The 20,917-nt window shown below is 39.6% G+C and overlaps 1 protein-coding gene across 1 annotated transcript in view; it reads right to left on the bottom strand.

Annotated features, from left to right (window-relative positions):
* The window catches only part of WWC3 (WWC family member 3), a 264,566-nt gene that overhangs the window by 46,958 nt on the left and 196,691 nt on the right, over nucleotides 1-20,917 (bottom strand). Inside the window, exon 9 of the mRNA XM_089673898.1 lies at nucleotides 4,820-5,062. Within this exon, the coding sequence (XP_089530024.1) occupies nucleotides 4,820-5,062 (243 nt within the window). The remainder of the gene's footprint in view (nucleotides 1-4,819; nucleotides 5,063-20,917) is intronic.

Raw genomic sequence — 20,917 nt, 5'->3', positions numbered from 1 at the left:
CTGAACAAGAACAGGGTGAAAGTGATTCAATGGCTAAGTATGTCTCTTGATCTGAACCCAATCGAACAACTATGGGGAATTCTGAAGAGACAAGTTAAGCATCACTCTCCACCCAGGATCCAGGCTCTAAAAGAGGTCGTTCTTGAAGAATGGAAAAAAGATAGATGTTGCAAAGTGTCGCCAACTTGCTCATTCCACTTGGTGCTGTCCTTACAAATCATGGAGGTCATACAAAATACTAGATGTAGTAGTTTTTTTGTGGGGTGTATTAATTTTTGCATCAACTAGTTTGAGTAAAACTGAATATTTTGTAATCTAAGTTATATTATTAACCTTACTTTCATGTAACAAGCTAAACATTCTATAAAACTCAGTTTTGTCAAAATTTTGGAAATTGTTCTTGTGTTCATTGGGATATTGAATAAAATCTTACTTTTCAAAAGGGGTGTACTCATTTAATGCCGAGCACTGTATATTGCTGACATATAATATAGTGCAGAGTAAAAATTTAAATTCACATAAACAGTTCATCCCCACGATCCCCCTTAAACAGTTCACACTCTGATTTCCCACTAGCTGACTCACACATACTGTACATTTTAAGCCAGCTTGGGTGGAAGACATTTAACTTACCAGTATTTTTGGATTGGGAACGGAAGCAAGGGCAGGTACAGGAAATCCAACACAGGCAATTCTTACTTTAAATTTTGATGGGTTACTTTTAAATCTTTATTCTGTAAATTACTTGTTATGCTTACAAAATTAACCTAAACATATGATCATTTCTTTTAGTAATTCTCTCACTTTATTAATTGCTTTTTATACATGTTACTACAGTCCTGCAGAGGAAAAAAGCAAGATTAGCAATGTTAATGTCTTTTGTTCTTTAGTACAGTCTTTAGCAGTCTATTGAATGTCTCTTAGGGTAACACATCCAAGTTTGCATTTGCCTTAGGGAGAGATGATGCACTTTTTTTCAGGACATGGCTAGAAGGAAGAGATGACTGACCTCCCTGGCTACCCAGAAAGGCACAAGAGGGGTCAGCCTAGCAACAGACTGTTTTGGATCACCCTGTTAGAATACATATGATGCATTATGTGATCCACTTCACACTGCCAATCCCTCAGTTTCACAAAACACATCCAAAACAATTTTTTCCTCTACACTAGCTGTTTTATTACTCCTTCCCTCATGGTAAATCACCTACAGCTTTAAAGCCGATGCAGTAGTCACCATAGGAAACATCTTTCAGTATTAGTTAAGCTCAGCTTTGGTTCATACTTGTTAACAGGTATTTATCAATAAATTGTCAAATGAAAGCTTGGCTGAAAATATTCTCACATTTGTGTATATGACACATTACCATTTTCACTTTGAGAAATGGATGAAGACTGCAAACCTTCGATGGATGACTTTTATTTCTCAATTAGAAAAATGCACTTTTTCTAGTATAGGACGTATGAAGGAACAAGAAAAAACCTCAGTGTTAGGGGCAGGATATGAGTACCACAGCGTAAAGAGGCAGGACATGAGCATCTTAGTGTGAATAGGCAGGATATGAGCAATACAGTGTGAAAGACCAGAACATGAGCAATACAGTGAGAAAGGGCAGGACATGTGCACTTCAATTTGAAAGAGCAGGGAATAAGCACTACAGTTTGAAAGAAAAGGACATGAGCACTAGAGAGCCAGGATAAAAGCACTCCAGTGTGAAGAGCTAGGATATAAGCACCTTAGTGTGAAGGGGCAGAATATGAGCACCTTAGGCCCCTTTCACACAGGGCAGAATCCGATTTACTCAGCAGATGATCTGTCCACTGATCCCCTGCTGAGCAGAGTAGAGCAGGCGGTTAACAGGTCCATGTCTGCTCAGTTTATGTAGAGCGGACATGGACAGAGCTCACTCTGCTCTATGGGTGGCCGAGTGTAAACGGACTCCGCTGTCCGTTTACACCAGACTACCCTCCAATCCCATCCGCCTAGACGGATCCCCTTCCGTTTCTCTTTCTTGCGGATCTGATTTGGTTGGAGGTAGGCTGGTTTAAACGTATACAAGTTTGTTTACACCAGCAGCTGATCGATAGTGATATGGACCATCCGGTCAGGTCTGTCTGAAAAGCTGACAGGCCGACCTGATTGGATCACCCTGTGAAAGGGGTCTTAGTGTGAAACGATAATGGGCAGCACAGTGGCTAAATGGTTAGCACTTCCACTTGGCAGCACTAGGGTTGTTGGTTTGAATCTCAGCCACGGCACCACCTGCCTGGAGTTTGCATGTTCTCCCTGTGCCTGCGGGGTTTCCTCCGGGTACTCTGGTTTCCTCCCACACTCCAAAGACATGCTGGGAGGTTAATTGGCTCCTGTCTAAATTGGCCCTAGTATGTGTATGTATGAATGTGAGTTAGGGACCTTAGATTGTATGCCCCTTGAGGGTTAGGGACTGATGTGAATGTACAATATATATGTAAAGCGCTGTGTAAATTGACAGCGCTATATAAGTACCTGAAATAAACAAATAAATAAATAATATATGAGCAGATCAGTGTGAAGACACAGGATATAAACACCTTAGTTTAAAAGGGCCAGGCATGGGCACCTCAGTATGAAAAGGCAGGATATGAGTACTACAGTGTGAAACAGCAGGAGATGAGCACTACAGTGTAAAATGGCAGGAGATGAGCACTACAGTGTAAAACGGCAGGAGATGAGCACTACAGTGCAAAACGGCAGGACATAAGCACCTCAGTATGAAATGGCACAGCATGAGCATTACAGACTGACAAGAGAGGACATAAGCACTAGGGTGTGACAGGGCAGGATAAGAGCACCTCAGATTGAAAAGACAGGACAAAAGGACCTTAGTGTGAAGGGGTGCCATATAAGCACCTTAGTGTGAAAGGATAGGATATGAGCATTTCAGTGTGAAGAGGCAGGACATCAGCACCTCAGTATGGCCCCTTTCACACTGCCGCACATTTGCTCCACTTTTCCAGGGTGACAAAAGCGCATGAAACTATTCCACATTAAATTGTATATGTAACTGTTCAGACTGCAGGTTTGCTGCGCTTTGAAAAGTTTTGCATGCTGCTTTGGTGACATTTTTGAAGAGCGCATCAAAAAAGCACCTTCCATTGTAAGTCAATGGTAACGCATCAGAAGTGCATCAGTGTGACAGAGCCATATGGAAAAGAATGTCATGAGCACTACAATGTGAAAGGACAGGACATGAGCACCTCAGTATGAAGAGGCAAGACATGAGCACCTCAGTGTGAAAGGGCAGACATGGAATAGGGCAGAAAATAAGCACTACAATGTTAAAAGGTGGAGCATGAGAACCTATGTTTGAAAGGCAGAATATGAGCACCTCAGTATGAACAGGCAGGACATGAGCACCTCAGTGTAAAAGGGCAGAATATAAGCACCTCAGTGTGAAATACAAAGACATGAACACTTCAGCATGAAACGGCAGGACATGAGCACTACAATACAAAAGAGCAGGATTTTAGCACTTAAGTGTGAAAGGGTATGACTTGACCATAATGTTAAGGGGCAGGACACAAGCAATACAGTGTGAAAAGGTAGGACACGAACACTACAGTGTAAAAATGGCAGGACCTGAACAGTACAGTCTTAAAGAGTAGGGCATTAGCAGCTCGGTGTAAAAAGGCAACATTCAAGCACTACAGTATTAAATAAGGGGCAGCACATGGGAACTACAATGTTAAAGAGTAGGGCATGAACACTTCAGTGTCAAGAGGCAGGACACAGGCACCTCAGTGTGAAAGGGCAGGATATGAGCATTACTGTATAAAGCAAAACTTAGGCAGCACCAAAAAAATGAGTCAGTTATTTTGGTTGAACAAAAAAAAAAACTATCTCAATTCCTCCATCCACACTCTCTTTGTGGACCCCACTGAGCTATTGTATTCTGACAGTAAGGAGACTTACATGCTGTCAGAATACACCAATCAACATTGCAGGCTATTGCCTGTAGCGCTGATCGAACGGTGAGAGTCCAACAGGGTGGTTGTACTGAGATCGATTAACCACAGTGCTTATACAGTTGCAAGAAAAAGTATGTGAACCCCTTGGGATTACGTGGAGTTTTGCATGAATTGGGCATATAATGTGCTCTGAACGTCATCTAAGTCACAACAATAGAAAAACACAGTCTGCTAAACATAATAATACACAAACATTAGATGTTGCCATGGTTTAATTGCACATAACATGTAAACATTCACAGTGCAGGGAGGAAAAAGTATGTGAAACTTTGGACTTAATAACTGGTTGACCCTCCTTTGGCAGCAATAACCTCAACCAAACGTTTCCTGTAGTTGCAGATCAGACCTGCACAACGATCTGGAGTAATTTTGGACCACTCCTCTTCACAAAACTGTTTCAGTGTAGCAATATTCTTGGGATGTCTGGTGTGAATCGCTCTCTTAAGGTCATGAATTGGACATTTTATGCCCAATTCATGCAAAACTCCACGTAATCCCAAGGGGTTCACATACTTTGGGAACATAGGGAAGAATACACCCAAGAGATGCATTTCAAATCACTTTATGTGTGAATGCCAGTTACACAAAAGTACAATAAATGCAACTATATTTAGACAACCCATACACTATTCATTTTCTTTTTGTTTACATTATGTAACATGGTCATTGTCAAGGTAATCTGGCATGACCGTCAAAATCACAGCAGCCTCTTTTCCGTCAAGTTGTAGATGGTTGTTGAACTTATTTTCATAATTCTGTGTATATGGCTGTACATAAAAACAAATGAATTGTCAGAAGATGTTTCTGCACAAACCTTTCAGTGACTCCTTGAGTGGAGATGGAGCGGGCCCTCTGGATCTCATCAGCCAGACGTCCCTTTTCTTCTTCCAGCTTTGCCAGATCTTCAGGAGGTCGCCTTTGCTGGCTAATGAGCTGCAGGTCTTGCAGAAGAGCCTCTTTTTCCTTGATGAGTTGTATTCGGTCCCTGTCTGCTTCTGCCATTCCAGGCCATGCTTCACTTTCAAGAAGAGCCAGTTGGTGCTGTATGTTGGAAACCCTAAAAGTTTAATAAAACCACATTTAAATAAGCATGCTGAGTGTACCTTCCTATGCCACTAACATTTGCAAAGTACTCAGGAGTTGCCTACATTAAAGTGTAAGGAAGCTCCCCCCCCCCTTGTTATGGGGAGAGGGCTTTAAATGACTCTCGTAGGTTACAGAAGCTTTTTTCAATTATCCTGGACCTGTTCTTGTACCAATATAGGCTTTTTGTAAGCCTCATTATTTTATGTTTTTCTCCACAAAACGAAAAAAAAAATGAAAAAGTTAAAAAGAATAATAAATGTGACAGTACACAACTAATAGGAAAAACTCAGTCACACTCCAATTAGCTATTTTGGTGGCATTTCAATAGAAAATACCACTAGAAGAGCTAATTAGAGTTTTTCCCTATTTTCAATGAAGAGTGGAGACGACCTGTGATGGCCAGCACCCAGGTTGTCCATGAGCAGGAGAGGTCAGTTCTGAGTGGAGCTATGGATCTATGTGTGTTTCAGTATACATATCATTTTCAAATACAAAAATGGAAAAAAAACACAAATACAAAGAACACCTAATGTGCAATACCATTGCACAGAGCAGGTATGTACTGTAAGTATAACATGCCTATTATTTTACAGAAACAAAATCTCAACTGCTTTAATGCTAATATGGGTTTATTGTTGTAGAAAAGTTTATGAATTAACAAATTTTTACTGGCCAAACACCTGTATGTTACTGTCAAAATACAAATATTTTGAACTTTAAAAAAAAAAATATAAGAATGAGCAACACTGGTGGTATGGTTTCTCACTCAGAGTGTTGCTACAAATCACAGATTTAGCAAACATCTAGGTATACATGAAGTCCACAGAAAAGAAATAGTTTGGTCAACAACTTAAAGCCTTAAAACACCTCTTGTTCTTGTTTCTTTGTAGAATACAGTATCTCACAGAAGTGAGTACACCCCTCACATTTTTGTAAATATTTTATTATATCTTTTCATGTGACAACACTGAAGAAATTACACTTTGCTACAATGTAAAGTAGTGAGTGTACAGCTTGTATAACAGTGTAAATTTGCTGTCCCCTCAAAATAACTCAACATACAGCCATTAATGTATAAACCGCTGGCAACAAAAGTGAGTACACCCCTAAGTGAAAATGTCCAAACTGGGACCAAAGTGTCAATATTTTGTGTGGCCACTATTATTTTCCAGCACTGCCATAACCCTCTTGGGCATGGAGTTCAGCAGAGCTTCACAGGTTGCCACTGGAGTCCTCTTCCACTCCTCCATGATGACATCACGGAGCTGGTTGATGTTAGAGACCTTGGGCTCCACCACCTTCCGTTTGAGGATGTCCCACAGATGCTCAATAGGGTTTAGGTCTGGAGACATGCTTGGCCAGTCCATCACCTTTACCCTCAGCTTCTTTAGCAAGGCAGTGGTCATCTTGGAGGTGTGTTTGGGGTCATTATCATGTTGGAATACTGCCCTGTGGCCCAGTCTCCGAAGAGAGGAGATCATGCTCTGCTTCAGTATGTCACAGTACATGTTGGCATTCATGGTTCCCTCAATGAACTGTAGCTCCCCAGTGCCAGCAGCACTCATGCAGCCCAGACCATGACACTCCCACCACCATGCTTGACTGTAGGCAAGACACACTTGTCTTTGTACTCCTCACCTGGTTGCTGCCACACATGCTTGACATCATCTGAACCAAACAAGTTTATCTTGGTCTCATAAGACCACAGGACATGGTTCCAGTAATCCATGTCTTTAGTCTGCTTGTCTTCAGCAAACTGTTCGCGGGCTTTCTTGTGCATCATCTTTAGAAGAGGCTTCCTTCTGGGATGACAGCCATGCAGACCTATTAATGCAGTGTGCGATGTATGGTCTGAGCACTGACAGGCTGACTCCCCACCCCTTTATCCTCTGCAGCAATGCTGGCAGCACTCATACGTGTATTTCCCAAAGACAACCTCTGGATATGACGCTGAGCACGTGCACTCAACTTCTTTGATTGACCATGGCGAGGCCTGTTCTGAGTGGAACCTGTCCTGTATGGTCTTGGCCACTGCGCTGCAGCTCGGTTTCAGGGTCTTGATAATCTTCTTATAGCCTAGGCCATCTTTATGTAGAGCAACAATTCTTTTTTTCAGATCCTCAGAGAGTTCTTTGCCATGAGGTGCCATGTTGAATTTCCAGTGACCAGTATGAGAGAGTGAGAGCGATAACACCAAATTTAACATACCTGCTCCCCATTCACACCTGAGACCTTGTAACACTAAAGAGTCACATGACAAGGTGGAGGTAAAATGGCTATTTGGGCCCAATTTGGACATTTTCACTTAGAGGTGTACTCACTTTTGTTGCCAGCGGTTTAGACATTAATGGCTGTGTGCTGAGTTATTTTGAGGGGACAGCAAATTTACACTGTTACACAAGCTGTACACTCACTACTTTACATTGTAGCAAAGTGTCATTTCTTCAGTGTTGTCACATGAAAAGACATAATTAAATATTTACAAAAATGTGAGGGATGGACTCACTTCTGTGAGATACTGTATGTATCATTTCCTAAATGTATAAAAGCACCAAAACAACCTCAGATCCGAAGTGTTTGCTTCTGGAGGTTCCATTGGCCATTCTGGAAAAGGCTGTGTTATGACTAAACACTTGTGCACCTTGACAAAGGCACCGCGCCAATGAATGATTGAGCACTGAATAGCAGAGGAGTTGCACTTGAACATCTACACAAATTCAAGTGACATAATCTACTATACATAGCTGTAGTAATATAGATAGCTGGAAGATATAACAAATCTGTCTGGATGAAAATAGTGGCAGAGCTAAATGTGATACCTAGCCACATAAATGTAACAGTGACTTAAATAAGAAATACCTATTTCTGTGATGCCTAAACAGCTTGTCTGTTTTAAGATTAGGATTTTTAAATCATATCTTACTTGTGCATTTATCAAATAAACAACCAAATTCCCTATGCAGCGTATTTTATGAAACCAAGAGCTTAAAACATGCACTGGGGTTTTCATAAAGCCAGTGTCAATGCTTGCAGTTTTTGTTCACTTTAATATATTAGGCAGCTATATACAATGTACAATCTGGGTAAGGAACAAGCTACATGCTAATTTCAGGGCAGTCAGGCACCTGTGAGTAAGATGAATAACTTGCAACTAGTAAGCTGTTTGCAAGTCAAGTAGAGGTAAAAGCTAACAGAGGACTTTTTAACCTAAGGTCAGTTTTTGAAAATGAACGAAAGTGAAAACAGAACAACATCTGTCTGATATTTCTGTGCATTGAGCATTGTGTATTCATGAAGGTACTCACTACTACTGCATTAGCTTCTGAAAGATTCATTTAGGCCCTGGCTTAAAAAAATGGCAGCTCCCTTGGCAGAAAAAAAAGCTCATATAGAGCGTTTTTGTAGAATGTATGGGTACGTTTAGGAGTGTTTAGCGTTTTTTTTCTGCCAGAATACTCCAATCAAAAACATAAACCGTAAGGATTTTTCTTCCTGCCTCTAAATGCTGAGCTTAAAATTTGCCTCTAAATAATGTGCATGGGCACATAGGATAACACTGAGCTTCTTCTACAGGAAAAACATAAAACCCCTGTAGAAGCACTTTTTTTTTTAAGTCAGTGTGCATGGAGCCTCAAAGAAGACTTGAATGCAAAATGTGAAAATTTATAGGGAACATCTAGAATATTAATTATGCCTAAGCACCACTCTAAGGACCCCCCTTTTTAAAAATGTCTCATGACAAATAGCAGTGTACATCCTGGCATCTGACTATGCCTAGGCACTCCTGTTGTGTAAGCCAGCAGCTTTATATCTGCAGCGTTAAGATTACCTAAGGCAATGCTGCCTATGAGTGCTAGTCTCATGAGATTTGAAATTACATTGATGAGTTTTCTATTTTGATGCTCAGTGTTTCTCTGGGGACCTGTTGAAGAGGAAGCTGAACCTAAGGACCCATAAGTTCAAGGATCTACTGTATCTGTTCCTGTTTCATGCATTCAGCCTGCCTGTGTTTCCTCCATTTCCCCTACTGCTTCTTTATTGCCCTTCAAGTCATCATATCACCAGTCATCAAGGGGCAGCACTGACATGAGGAAGCAAAGCCCTGCTCCTCAATTATGATGGCTGCTTCCACACTGATACGCAGTGCAGAACAAGGCTTAAGTCTGTAAGAGGGAAAAATATCATCTTGGATACTTTTGGCTAATCACCACTGGTTAAGACAGGGGTCCCCAACTTTTCAGCTCAACCCTCCATGAATTTTCACATTGTATATTGTCCTCCAAATTAAGAAAATATTACTACTGTTAACACTTCCTCTAGGTATCAGCTGTCCTTATGGTTGTTACAATGCTGAATTTTCAGTAAATGCACAGTGATCAGTTTTTTGGCACCACCCCTATCACTATGGCTGTACTCACTGTCTCTCCAACAGAGTTTGAGGTGAAGGAGTGTACTCAGTACAGGAAGTTGAAAAGTTCATATTTTCTTCTCAGAAGGGGATTAAAGGCCACAGAAACATACTGTGCAAAGCGCACATGTAAACGAGGCCAGTGAAAAAACACAGCTGACAGACAATTCAAGGGCACTGGCAGCTGGCCATCCAGCCCTGGGTTACACCGTCTTGCCTATTGCCATCTCACCTATCAACCATCTAGACTAATATATTTATTGACCCCTTTTGACTCCCAGCTATTTTATTAACTAATTGAATACTCCCATCGACTTGGCAGGAAGGGGAGGCTTGGTCAATATTGAACCCTGCTACAACATAAGTCAGCACTGATGTACTCCTGAAAGCCTTCCTCCCACCCTCTGCAATGGAATCAACAATAGTTCTAGCTAGCAGATCTTGTTTTCTGAAGTCTATGGCTAGCTTCAAGTCTATTGACAGACAAAATGTTTTCACCTCCAGCTACAAATCACTTAAATAATTTGTTCACAGCTGATGGCACTCTCCCTTTAATGAAAATGCATGGTGTGCCGTCTAAAAATGTAATACATCTACTCTCTTTTGGCTCTAGAATACGAGACAAACAGCCAAGAGTAAAGCAAAGTATTCTGATACTTCTCAGTTTCCACAGGAGAAATTACATTACATATGTCCAGGAAAAAAACTCTCCCAGAAGAAAAGAAATCCTACACAGTTTATTTCCTACTAGCATCTGGAAAGAATTTAGATCACATGTCCCTCAAGGCGAATGTTTTCTTGAAGAGTGCTTAAAAATCTTCTGAATTAAAATAAGACAGAGGATAGAAAAATCAAAACTGATTGTGGTTGCAGTGGCAAGAGAAATCAAAACGTTGGGAAAATATTCAACCTCACAGAGAGTGAGTGTGCTTGACTTTAAGTTTAAAAGTTCTGCCGATCTACAAAGATGACTTTCAACTGAGGCATAATGGAAGAGACCTAGAGAAAGTAATATAACAACCCACAAGCTTTTGTGTATGCTGTAAATATCTACAATTTACATGACATCATAAGAAATTATATTTTGTGCTAAGTTGCTTTTCATTGCTTTTATTGCAGCAGCCACATTGTGTCAGTCAAATATTCTTAAATGAGACTTCAGATCAGCTTTAACCACTTGCCGTCCGCCTGCTGTTTATAAACGGCAGGACGGTGGCACTCCAGGGGCAGGTTGATGTTCATAAACTGGGAGCGCGCAGCACCGCTATCCGGTCCCCGCTGTGTCCTCCGGACACAGTGAAACACCAATCATTGGATGGGACCTCTGTACGAGGTCCCAGTCATGTGATCACTGATTGGCCAATCAGTGATCACATGCAAAGTAGTAACCAAGATGTCACTTGTGACATCATTGCTTACTATGTGTGAAATCTGTGAATGATCACAGAGGTCACATGGTACAAGGCTATTCACAACAGCCTTGTACCATGTGACAAGCTGTGACCAATCACAGCTCACTCAGCAGTTCTCAATGGCTGCAAGAATGCAGACAGAGAGAAAGAGAAATGATTGCTTTTACAACCTATATGGGTGTAAAAGCAATCACTGTACAAAAAAAAAATCTTCATCACCCCCCACAAGTAGTACAGTGTCACCATAGTGTCACTGTACTGCTAGGGTGACAGTATGTAAAATAAACCCAAAAAAAACAAATAATAATATAAAAAAATAAAGTAAAAATTAAAAAAAAAGTTTAAAAATTATAATTTTTGGTTATAAACTAATTTGGCTTTTTTTTTTTACTAAAAAGATAACGAAATACATTTTGGCCAAAATTTATCCAAGATTTATAATGAAAGATTATTTATTTGCAAAATTTTATAAGAAAAACACTTCTTTTTCAAAATTTTGGGACATTTTCATTTACATAGCAATAAAAATAAAAATCCCAGTGGTGAATAAATACCACCAAAATAAAGCTTTATCTGTCTCAAAAAAACTTTAAAAAATTCATATGGGTACAGTGTTGCATGACCGCGCAATTGTCATTTAAAGTGTGATAGCGCTGAAAGCTGAAAATTGCCCTGGATAGGAAGGGGGTAAAAGTGTCCGGACAGGAAATGGTTAAGATGTATATTATGACTACAGAATGCCTCTCCCAATGTATAGTGAAAAACAGAGGGTGGGTGTTCTGTAATACAAAATTACTTCCTGTTCTAGGGTAGGTAATCTATACTTTGCTTTGTAATAAAGCAAATGTATTAGAATATACAGTGGGTATAGAAAAGAATCACCCCCCCCCACCCCCCTTAAAACAATCACATTTTGTTGCTTTGCAGCCTGAAATGAAGACAAACACACTTTTTGCTTTACCCAGCTGTATTTCCTCAGTGCAACGTATAACATCCAAGTGAAAGATATAACACCAACATGTCAGAAAAAAAAAAAATCAAAAACAGGATCATCCCTCCTAAAAATGACTCATAAACTCAATTAGGTGTAGCTAATAACCTTCTCAATGGCACACAGAGTCAATTGACTTTCTACTTTGACCAGCTGTGGTCATTTTGATTAGCTCAGCATGAAAAGAGCTTTCCTGGAGCCTTTCAGTCCCTGGAAGTGCAACTGAAGCAAACAATCAACTATGGGTGGCAAGGCATTGTTAAAAGATCTCCGGGATAAAGTTGTGGACAGGCACAGTAGATGGATAAAAAACAAAAATCAAAGCCTTTACCAAAGCCTAGAAGCACGGGGAAGTCTATTATTAAGAAGTGGAAGGTATTAGGTACAACACAGACCCTCCCTGGATCAGAACGTCACTCCAAACTGGATGAAAGCGCCAAGAAGAAAATGGTCAGAGAGGCTACCAAGACGCCTACAGCAACTCTGAAGCAGTTGCAGGAATTTATGACAAAGAATGGTCATTGTGTGCATGTGACAATATCACAAATTCTCCACAGGTAGGGTTGTAAGAAAAAAGCTACTCCTCAAGAAAGGTCACATGCAATCATGACTGAGCTCTGCCAAACCTTGAAGAGTCTGAGGCCACATGGAAAAAGATGTTATGGTCAGATGAGACTAAAATTGAATTTTTGGTCTCCAAACTAAACGATATGTCTGGCAGAAATCCAATACAGCTCACCGTCCAAATAACACCATTCCTACAGTACAACATGGAGGTGGATACTGTAAGTTTTGTAATGGGGGTGTTTCTCTGCAGCAGGGACTAGAGCACTTGTCAGGACAGAAAAAAAATAGATGGGGCAAAATACCGTCAAATTCTTGAGAAAAATCTGCTGCCCTCTAGCAGAAAGTTTTCAAGGGGAAGAAGGTTTACCTTCCAACAGGACAATGACCCAAATCACACAGCAAAAATGACCACACAGTGGTTGAAGGAGAAAAAGGTGAATGTCTGCTTGGCCTAGTCAAAGCCCAGACTAAACCACATTGACAATCTGTAGAAGACTGCAGTCCACAAACAGTCACTATCAAATTTAACTGAACTTGAGCAGTTCTGCAAAGAAGAGTAGGCAAATATTGCAAAGTCTAGATGTGCAAAGTTAGTAGAGACATATCCCAACAGACTAAAGGCTGCAATTAAAGCAAAAGGTGGTTCAATAAAATACTGACACAAGTGGGTGACCCTTTTTCCAACTCAGTGATTCTGTTTTTGAATTTTTTTAATCTCCCATGTTGGTGTTATATCTTTCACTTGGATGTTACAGGTTGCACTGAATACATACAGCTAGATAAAACAAAAACTGTGTCTGTTCTCATTTCAGGCTGCAAAACAACAAAACGTGATTATTTTAAAGGGGGTGATTCTTTTCTATACCCACTGTAAATGTAGAGGCAGCCACTGCTGACCGGTGTCCCGGGACTTCTTATTTCCTGCCCATTCTAGGTCAGTGACTTACCAAATATCAAAGAAAGCATAAGGATGACAGCCTTGAAATATGCACCTTCAAAAAGAAGTCATTAATAGCAGTATACATATTTCTATTGTAGCTGTTTTTTTTATTAATGTTTAATGGTTTCTGTACGCATCTGTGGTGGTTATTTCCGCTACCTTTATTTCTGGTTTTCCCTACCCTACACACAAAAATGAAATAGTTATTTTTATCACTAAAGTGCTGTCAAAGGCTGGTTCTGGAGATCGGAGCAAGGGCAATAAATAAGCCAAAACCACTATGTATAGTACATGTATTGTGCAATAACAATGAATAAACTAAGCTTATTTATCTTTTTTGGAGGAAGTCAGTTCTTGCAAAACTGCTATATATGATCATCTCAAACACCTAATAAAGAAAGTAACTGAGCACTGTGCCTAAAAGGTTTACACTTCCAACAACCCATACGTATTACTCCAGTCTGCCAATCATTTGTGACCATGCAACTTACTATGTATCCAAGAACCCCTTGCATAAAATGTGGTATATAATCTCTGGCATATAATACAGTATATGCTCTAATAGCTCTGGTTCATAAGTTAACCCTAGATCAGTGTTTCATCCACTGTTCCATGAAACCCTAGAGTCTCCTGAGGTTGTTAGGGGACTCGTGAGCAGTGAGCAATAGTGGATTGATCTCCCATCTACACTAACCACCAATTTGGGAGGGGGTGGGGGTGGTTGGCTGGGGCAATTTTCCACTTACCATCAATGTAAGGGATCACTACTACGTTGACAGCTAATGTTAGAGAATATCATAGTTTTTACTGTTTGCTTTCTTATCTGCTGTTATTTATTTCAAGAATGTTACTAAAAAAAAGTATCAGGTTTGTAAAAAAGATGTGCCGTGGGTGTCAAATACCCTAGGTATGCCACAATACGTATCCTTTTATTTAGACCTTTCTTGAATTTATTGATCAGAGTAACGAGCCATGAGCTGTAGGTATAATCCTGTTTAGTAGAGGTTCCCCAAGAATCTACAAATTATTTTAGGAGTTTCAAAGGGTAAAAAAGCTGAATAAAACTGCTCTAGACTATCCCAGCACACCTCAAACTGACCTATCCTTATGAAATCAGCTGCACCATGACATATGTATCAGGAAACTCAATGAATGCTTCTTGTGTGATTAATGTCCAAAAACCCCTGCATGCAGCACTACCAAAAGATTCACCTTTGGTCCTAGTTACTTGGCGAGAAGGAAAAAACATGCATGTCAACCGTAATTTGTTATATTGAAATTCTGACAAAATATTTAAAAAGCTCAAACACTTTTTGCAGAGAAAGTACTTATTTCTTTCAGTATTGGCCTCATATCTGAAGGACTAGGTACTTGGTCCTGTGATATTTGCTGTAAGGAAAGAATCAGAGTTCAGACTGATCTTCTTTTTGGCAGAGATCATGTGACCATGTTCCTCAGCCATCAGGCATATGACAAGAATTGATGGGAACCTGAAGCAGCATTTTCCTTAAGAAAGATATGTATTACAGCCTAAATAAATCTATCTACTGTATGCATAAACTGTTTAAAAGGTCATATGATCTAAATACCAAGAAAGGAAAAAAGGGGAAAAATGGGGGGGGGGAAGAAACTCCCCTCTCTGAACACTACTACTCTTGTCATATGATCTAATTTGGCATATTTTGCTGTTTTTAAGTACCATTACACTTAAATGTTCTTTATAGAAAAGAAAAGTAGTAATTATTAGAATGGGTCTGTAAATTTTAAACATTTACCTGAACAATATTGTTTTTTTCCAACGCAAAACTCTGAAATAGCATCCTTTTTGCTAAAGTGTGGTATAATTGAAATATATTTTTCGAGCACTAGTAGTATCACAGGTTTACAAGCCATTACAAATAATATGGGTTTTTGTTAAATAAAATAAACTAAAAAAAAATTGTTTATGAAAGCATCTGTATAAATTATCATCAGTTGACCTTTATTATCCAGCGAGGCTCCCACTGAGCTCTGCATTTATGCAGGAAAGCTGGTCTTTCGCTAGTGACTTCCTCTGCCACTCCCTGACCTTCAGCTTTTTTATATGTCAGGAATTCCTTAAAAAAAAAAAAAAAAGCTTCCATGTAAAATTACCATAGAGAAAATGTGTTTTCTTTTTTAGTCTTGCCTCCCTATCTCTCCTTTCATAGAAATATATAGTATATTTGTGTGTGTGTGTATATAAATATATGTATATTTACAGTCATGGCCAAAAATATTGGAACCCCTGCATTTTCTAGATAATGCACCACTTCGCCCAGAAAATTGTTGCAATTACAAATGTTTTGGCATTCTCATGTTTATTTCTTTTGTTTGTATTGGTATAACACAAAAAAGTGGAGAAACAAAAAGCCAAATCTGATACATTCCATGCAAAATGAAAAAAATGGACTGGACAAAATTATTGGCACCTTCTAAAAATTGTAAGAAATGATTGCATTCCAAGTTTGTGATGGTCTTGTATTTTGTAATAAAACTCACCTGTATCAATTAACCGGTGCTGACAATATAGAAATCACATTGGAAACCAGCTAAAATGGTGAAAAATGTACTTAACCTTTTTGTTGTGTGTCTCTGTGTGCCACAATGAGCATGGAGAAGAGAAAGAGCAGCAAATAATTCTCTGAGGATTTAAAAACAAAAATTGTGGAAAAGCATGGACAATCTCAAGGTTACAAGGCCATCTCCAATGAGATCCTAGTGTTCCTGTGTCCACTGTGAGCACTATTGTCAAGACGTTTACAGCCCATGTCACTGTAGCTAATATCCCTGGATGTGGACAAAAGAGAAAAAATGATCAAAGATCGCAACTAAGGATTGTTCAAATGGTGGCAAAAGAACCTAGTTCAACTTCCAGCAAATTCAAGCTGACCTTCAAGCACAAGTTACATCTGTGTTAGCTCGCACTATATGTAGCCATCTGAATGAAAAGAGACGTTGTGGTAGGATACCAAGGAGGAACCCACTACTGACATGGACGAAAGAGAAATATTGATTTCAATGAAGGCTTGTTTGAATGGTGGATAAAGAACCTCGATCAACTTCCAGAAGAATTCAAGCTGACCTTCAGGCACAGGGTACAACTGTGTCAGCTCGCACTATACGTCGCCATCTGAATGAAATAGGACGCAATGGTATGAGATCCAGGAGGACCCCACTGCTGACACAGGAGCATAAAAAGGGCAGATTGGAGTTTGCCAAAACTTTCAAGAGGAAGCCAAAATTCTTTTGGTAAAGCCCATCATTCTACTGTTTTCAGAAAAAAGCAATGAGTCCTTTAAAGAAAAGAATACAGTCCCTACAGTCAAACATGGTGGAAGTTCACTGATGTTTTGGGGTTGCTTTGATGCTTCAGGCATTGGATGCCTTGACCGTGTGCATGGCATTATGAAATCTGAAGACCACCAAAGAATTCTGAGGTGCAATGTAGGGCCCCAGTGTTAGAAAGTTGGGTCTCCGTCAGAGGTCATGGTTCTTACAGCAGGACAATGCACCAAAGCACATGTCGAAGCACCCAGAAATAGTTTAAGACAAAGCGCTGGAGAGTACTGAACTGGCCAGCAATGAGTCCAGATCTCAATCCCATAGAGCAGCTGTGGAGAGATCTCAAAGTAGCAGTTGGGAAAAGGAATCCTTCCAATCTGAGAAACTTGGAGCAGTTGGCAAAAGAAGAGTGGTTCAAAATTCCAGTAGAGAGGTGTAAGAATCTCATTGATGATAACAGGAAGTGATTGATTTCAGTTATTTTTTCCAACAGGTGTGCTACCAAATATTAAATTGAGGATGCCAATAATTTTACCAAAAAGCTGTAATTTTGTTTTGTCTGTCCACAACACGTTCACGTTTGTAAAAAAATTTCAAAACCATTTATCATATTCCTTCCACTTCACAATGATGTGCCACTGTGTGTTGGTCTATCACATAAAATCCCAATAAAATACATTTACGTTTTTGGTTGTAACATGACAAAATGTGGCAAATTTCAAGGGGTATGAGAAGTTTTTCAAGGCACTGTATACTATGGGCTACAGATGTTTTATTGCAGGACCTGGCTTAACCTATTGAACTACAGCATTAAAAGAATAAAATAATATTCAAAGAGTACGTTATAACTTGAGTAATGTGGAATCGTGTGCTTGTGTTCCGAGTCATGTATTTTTACATAGGCATGTCACTCATATTAGATCTTGTATGGTTATTGAGATTAATACATCTTAATAATAAACAACTTAGTTATTGTTAGACTTTTTTAGAAGTGGTAAATAGATAAAATTATTTCTGTTTCTGATTATTTTTATTTTTTATTTCAGCAGCCTACAGTTACAGCTTAACAGCTCATGTACAACTAATCACAATGATCAAAATGATCAAAAAATCTTACAAAGGGAGACTGTTCAGTGATTTCAAACCCATTAGTACAGCCAGAACAATGTCAAGTCACTGATCGACTTTTGTACAAGCAGCTCGATCAGCACCACAGGCTATAGCCAAAAATGTTGGTCAGTGTGTTTTGATGGCGAAGAAGCCTCCTCGCTGTTAGAATACAATGACACAGCAGGGAGGATTCCCCCGTCTGCCTCAAATATGTGGGCGGGGGAATCAGGCATTTTATTTTTTTTTCAACCCGCTGGTTGAACGAAAAAAATGACTAATTTATGGGCTGCTTAAAGCAGAAATTCACTCTCTCAATTAACAGTGATTATTTTTAATTCCTATGCTGCTAATATTAGTAAATAAATTGAAAGATACATTGTATTTACTGGTTTTAAACTTTTTTTTATTACATTTATTCAGTTACTTCCTGGTTTACATGCCTAGGCAAATTATGTCATACATACCAGGAGTCTTCAGGAGGGGCTTTCTGAGCTAAGCACACCGGCCTGCCTGCATGCCTGAGCTAAGGGCAGATGGATTACAGGAAATAAATGAATCTGCCCTTACTTAAGATGGCAGCAACCATAAATACTAGAGGCGTGTTTTTGCAAAATAAAGCATGGAGACACGAATTGATGGAGGAGTTTGCTTTGAATATTTAAAATTAATTAAATAGTGTTTTTGGTTTGTGCTGCTCAGATGCAATGTTGCTCTACTTTAAGCTCTTTAACTGCCTTGCCTCTGTCCACTGATAGTGCCCTCACTGGCCACTGAGACATTCTTACAGGACAGTGCAATGACAGCTGGCAAGACTTAGCATTGAAATCAGACACCAGTAATAAAGTGGAACTATACAGTAGAAGAAGGAGCACAGTAGAACATACTGAGGTGTTTGTTTTTGCTTCTAAAGGTTTAAATGGAGTACAGGTTCACTTCACTGGAAAAATGATGGTTAGAGACTGGTTGTTATAGAAGGCAGGTTAGCTTATTTCTACACCAGCTATTCCAGAAGCACTTTTCATGAAGAATATAAATAAAAAGAAATAAGATATAGCACTCTTTCTTAGGATTCTCTTACTAATATCTTCTAACCAGCAAATTCTCTTCCTACACAAGACTATTATGAGGAAAGCGTTGCTAGACATTCAATATGTATAATACACATACTGTATACAGTACATAGGTACAGGCACAAGATGTAGAAAACACTAGAGATCAAGGTGTGAAGGATGCATTATAAATGAAGAAAGTGACGGTACAGTTTATTTAAAATAACATATTCTCCATCATAATCATACACTTAATCCTATACACACCAAATTAGATGTCCTTCCTGACGTATTTGACCAAATATGCCTTCCTTCATGTCTCAATATACACTTAAACTACCACTATATCCTAATGAAAAAAATTCTGTGCAAAGAATGTATATAATAAAATGATCTTGCACTAATCTTCATCCAGCTGCTCCTGTCTTCTGTCACATCATCACTAAAAACCAATGACCCAGTGCCACTGGAAGCCATGCATGCCCATGTCATCACACTGCCTCCACCATGTTTTACAGATGATGTTGTGTGCTTTGGATCAGCTGTTCCAAGCCTTCACCACACTTTTTTCTTCCCGTAATTCTGGTACAGATTAATCTTAGTTTCACCCGTCCAAAGAATGCTTTTCCAGAACTGGTTTGGCTTTTTTAGATTTTTGTTTGGCAAAGTCTAATCTGGCTTTTCTATTCTTCAGGCTTACGAATGGTTTGCACCTTGTGGTGAATCCTCTGTATTTGCTCTTGTGAAGTCTTCTCTTAATTGTAGACTTTGACAATGATGTGCCTACCTCGTGGAGAGTGTCCTTCACTTGTCTGGATCTTGTGAATGAGTTCTTCTTTACCACAGAGAGGATCCTGCAATCATTCACCACTGTTGTCTTCCAAGAACATCCATGCCTTTTTATGTTGCTGAGCTCACCAGTGTGTTCTTTCCTCAGAATGTACCAAACTGTTGATTTGGCCACTCCTAATGTTGCTGCTATCTCTCCGATGGATTTGTTTTGTTTTTGAAGCCTTACAATGGTCTGTTTCACGTGCATGGACAGCTCCTTTGAACGCATGATGTAGGTTCACAGCAATAGATTCCAAATGCAAATACCACACCTCAACTCCAGACCTTTTACCTGCTTACCCTTCCTCCAATTTGGATGTACATACCCTCAAATTAAACCTTTCAGCCCATATCCATTCTATAACTATAGCTTGAATATGTTGTGGTAAATACCTGAAAAATCTAAAATTGTGCCTGAAGTCCAAATATATACAGTATTGACCTATCTGTATATGCTCCTGTGTCTAGAGGTAGTGATGCAATGCTTCAGTTTGGTTTCAGGGGTGTGAAGATTTTGGTGGCCTGTGAGATGACATAACAGCGACCAAGAAGAGGAGTTTGCACTTCAAGAGGAGTTTAACTGTGTACTTGACCTCATTCACAATAGATACCATAACCAATGCCATAAATAACGATTTAAAGTGATTGTGAAGTATACTTTTTTAATACATGTTATACTTAACTGCTCTGTACAACAAAATTGCACAGAGTGGCCCTGATCCTCCTCTTCTCTTGTTCCCCCGCTGACGCTCCTGGCTCCTCCTCCTCTTGATGTGCTACTGTAGGAAGCTACTTAGTATTGTAGCACACCTGCAGGCTCAATCCTGAGCAGCGCTGTTTGTGTCCATAGACAAAGACAGCACGGCTCGGCTCGGCCCCACCCCGCTTATTTTTCACAAGATTTGACTGACAGCAGCAGCAGGGGCCAATTGCTCAGCAAAGCCAGTGACAGTGGAGAGAGCTGCTACAGACAGACACAGCAGTGGATTGAGTAAGGGCTCAGATAAGTAAGGGGAAATGAGTGGGCTATACATGTACTGGAACATTTTTAACCTTACTGTAGGGAATGCATTAAGGTAAAGAGTATTTAGACTTTAGAACAACTTTAACCCCATCCACACCAAATATGTCCTCTTTGACATGTCTGACTGTATATGTAAACTGAACCTGTGACCATATTATGAAATATTGTATGTATATCCTTAAGAATCAGTA

Source organism: Staurois parvus, unplaced genomic scaffold (genome assembly GCF_062004578.1).
Source record: "Staurois parvus isolate SC_StPar_1 unplaced genomic scaffold, SC_StPar_1.0 ptg000145l, whole genome shotgun sequence".
Classification (NCBI taxonomy): domain Eukaryota; kingdom Metazoa; phylum Chordata; class Amphibia; order Anura; family Ranidae; genus Staurois; species Staurois parvus.
The sequence above is the reverse complement of the archived record's forward strand: the minus strand, read 5'-3'. Positions and strand labels throughout refer to the sequence as shown.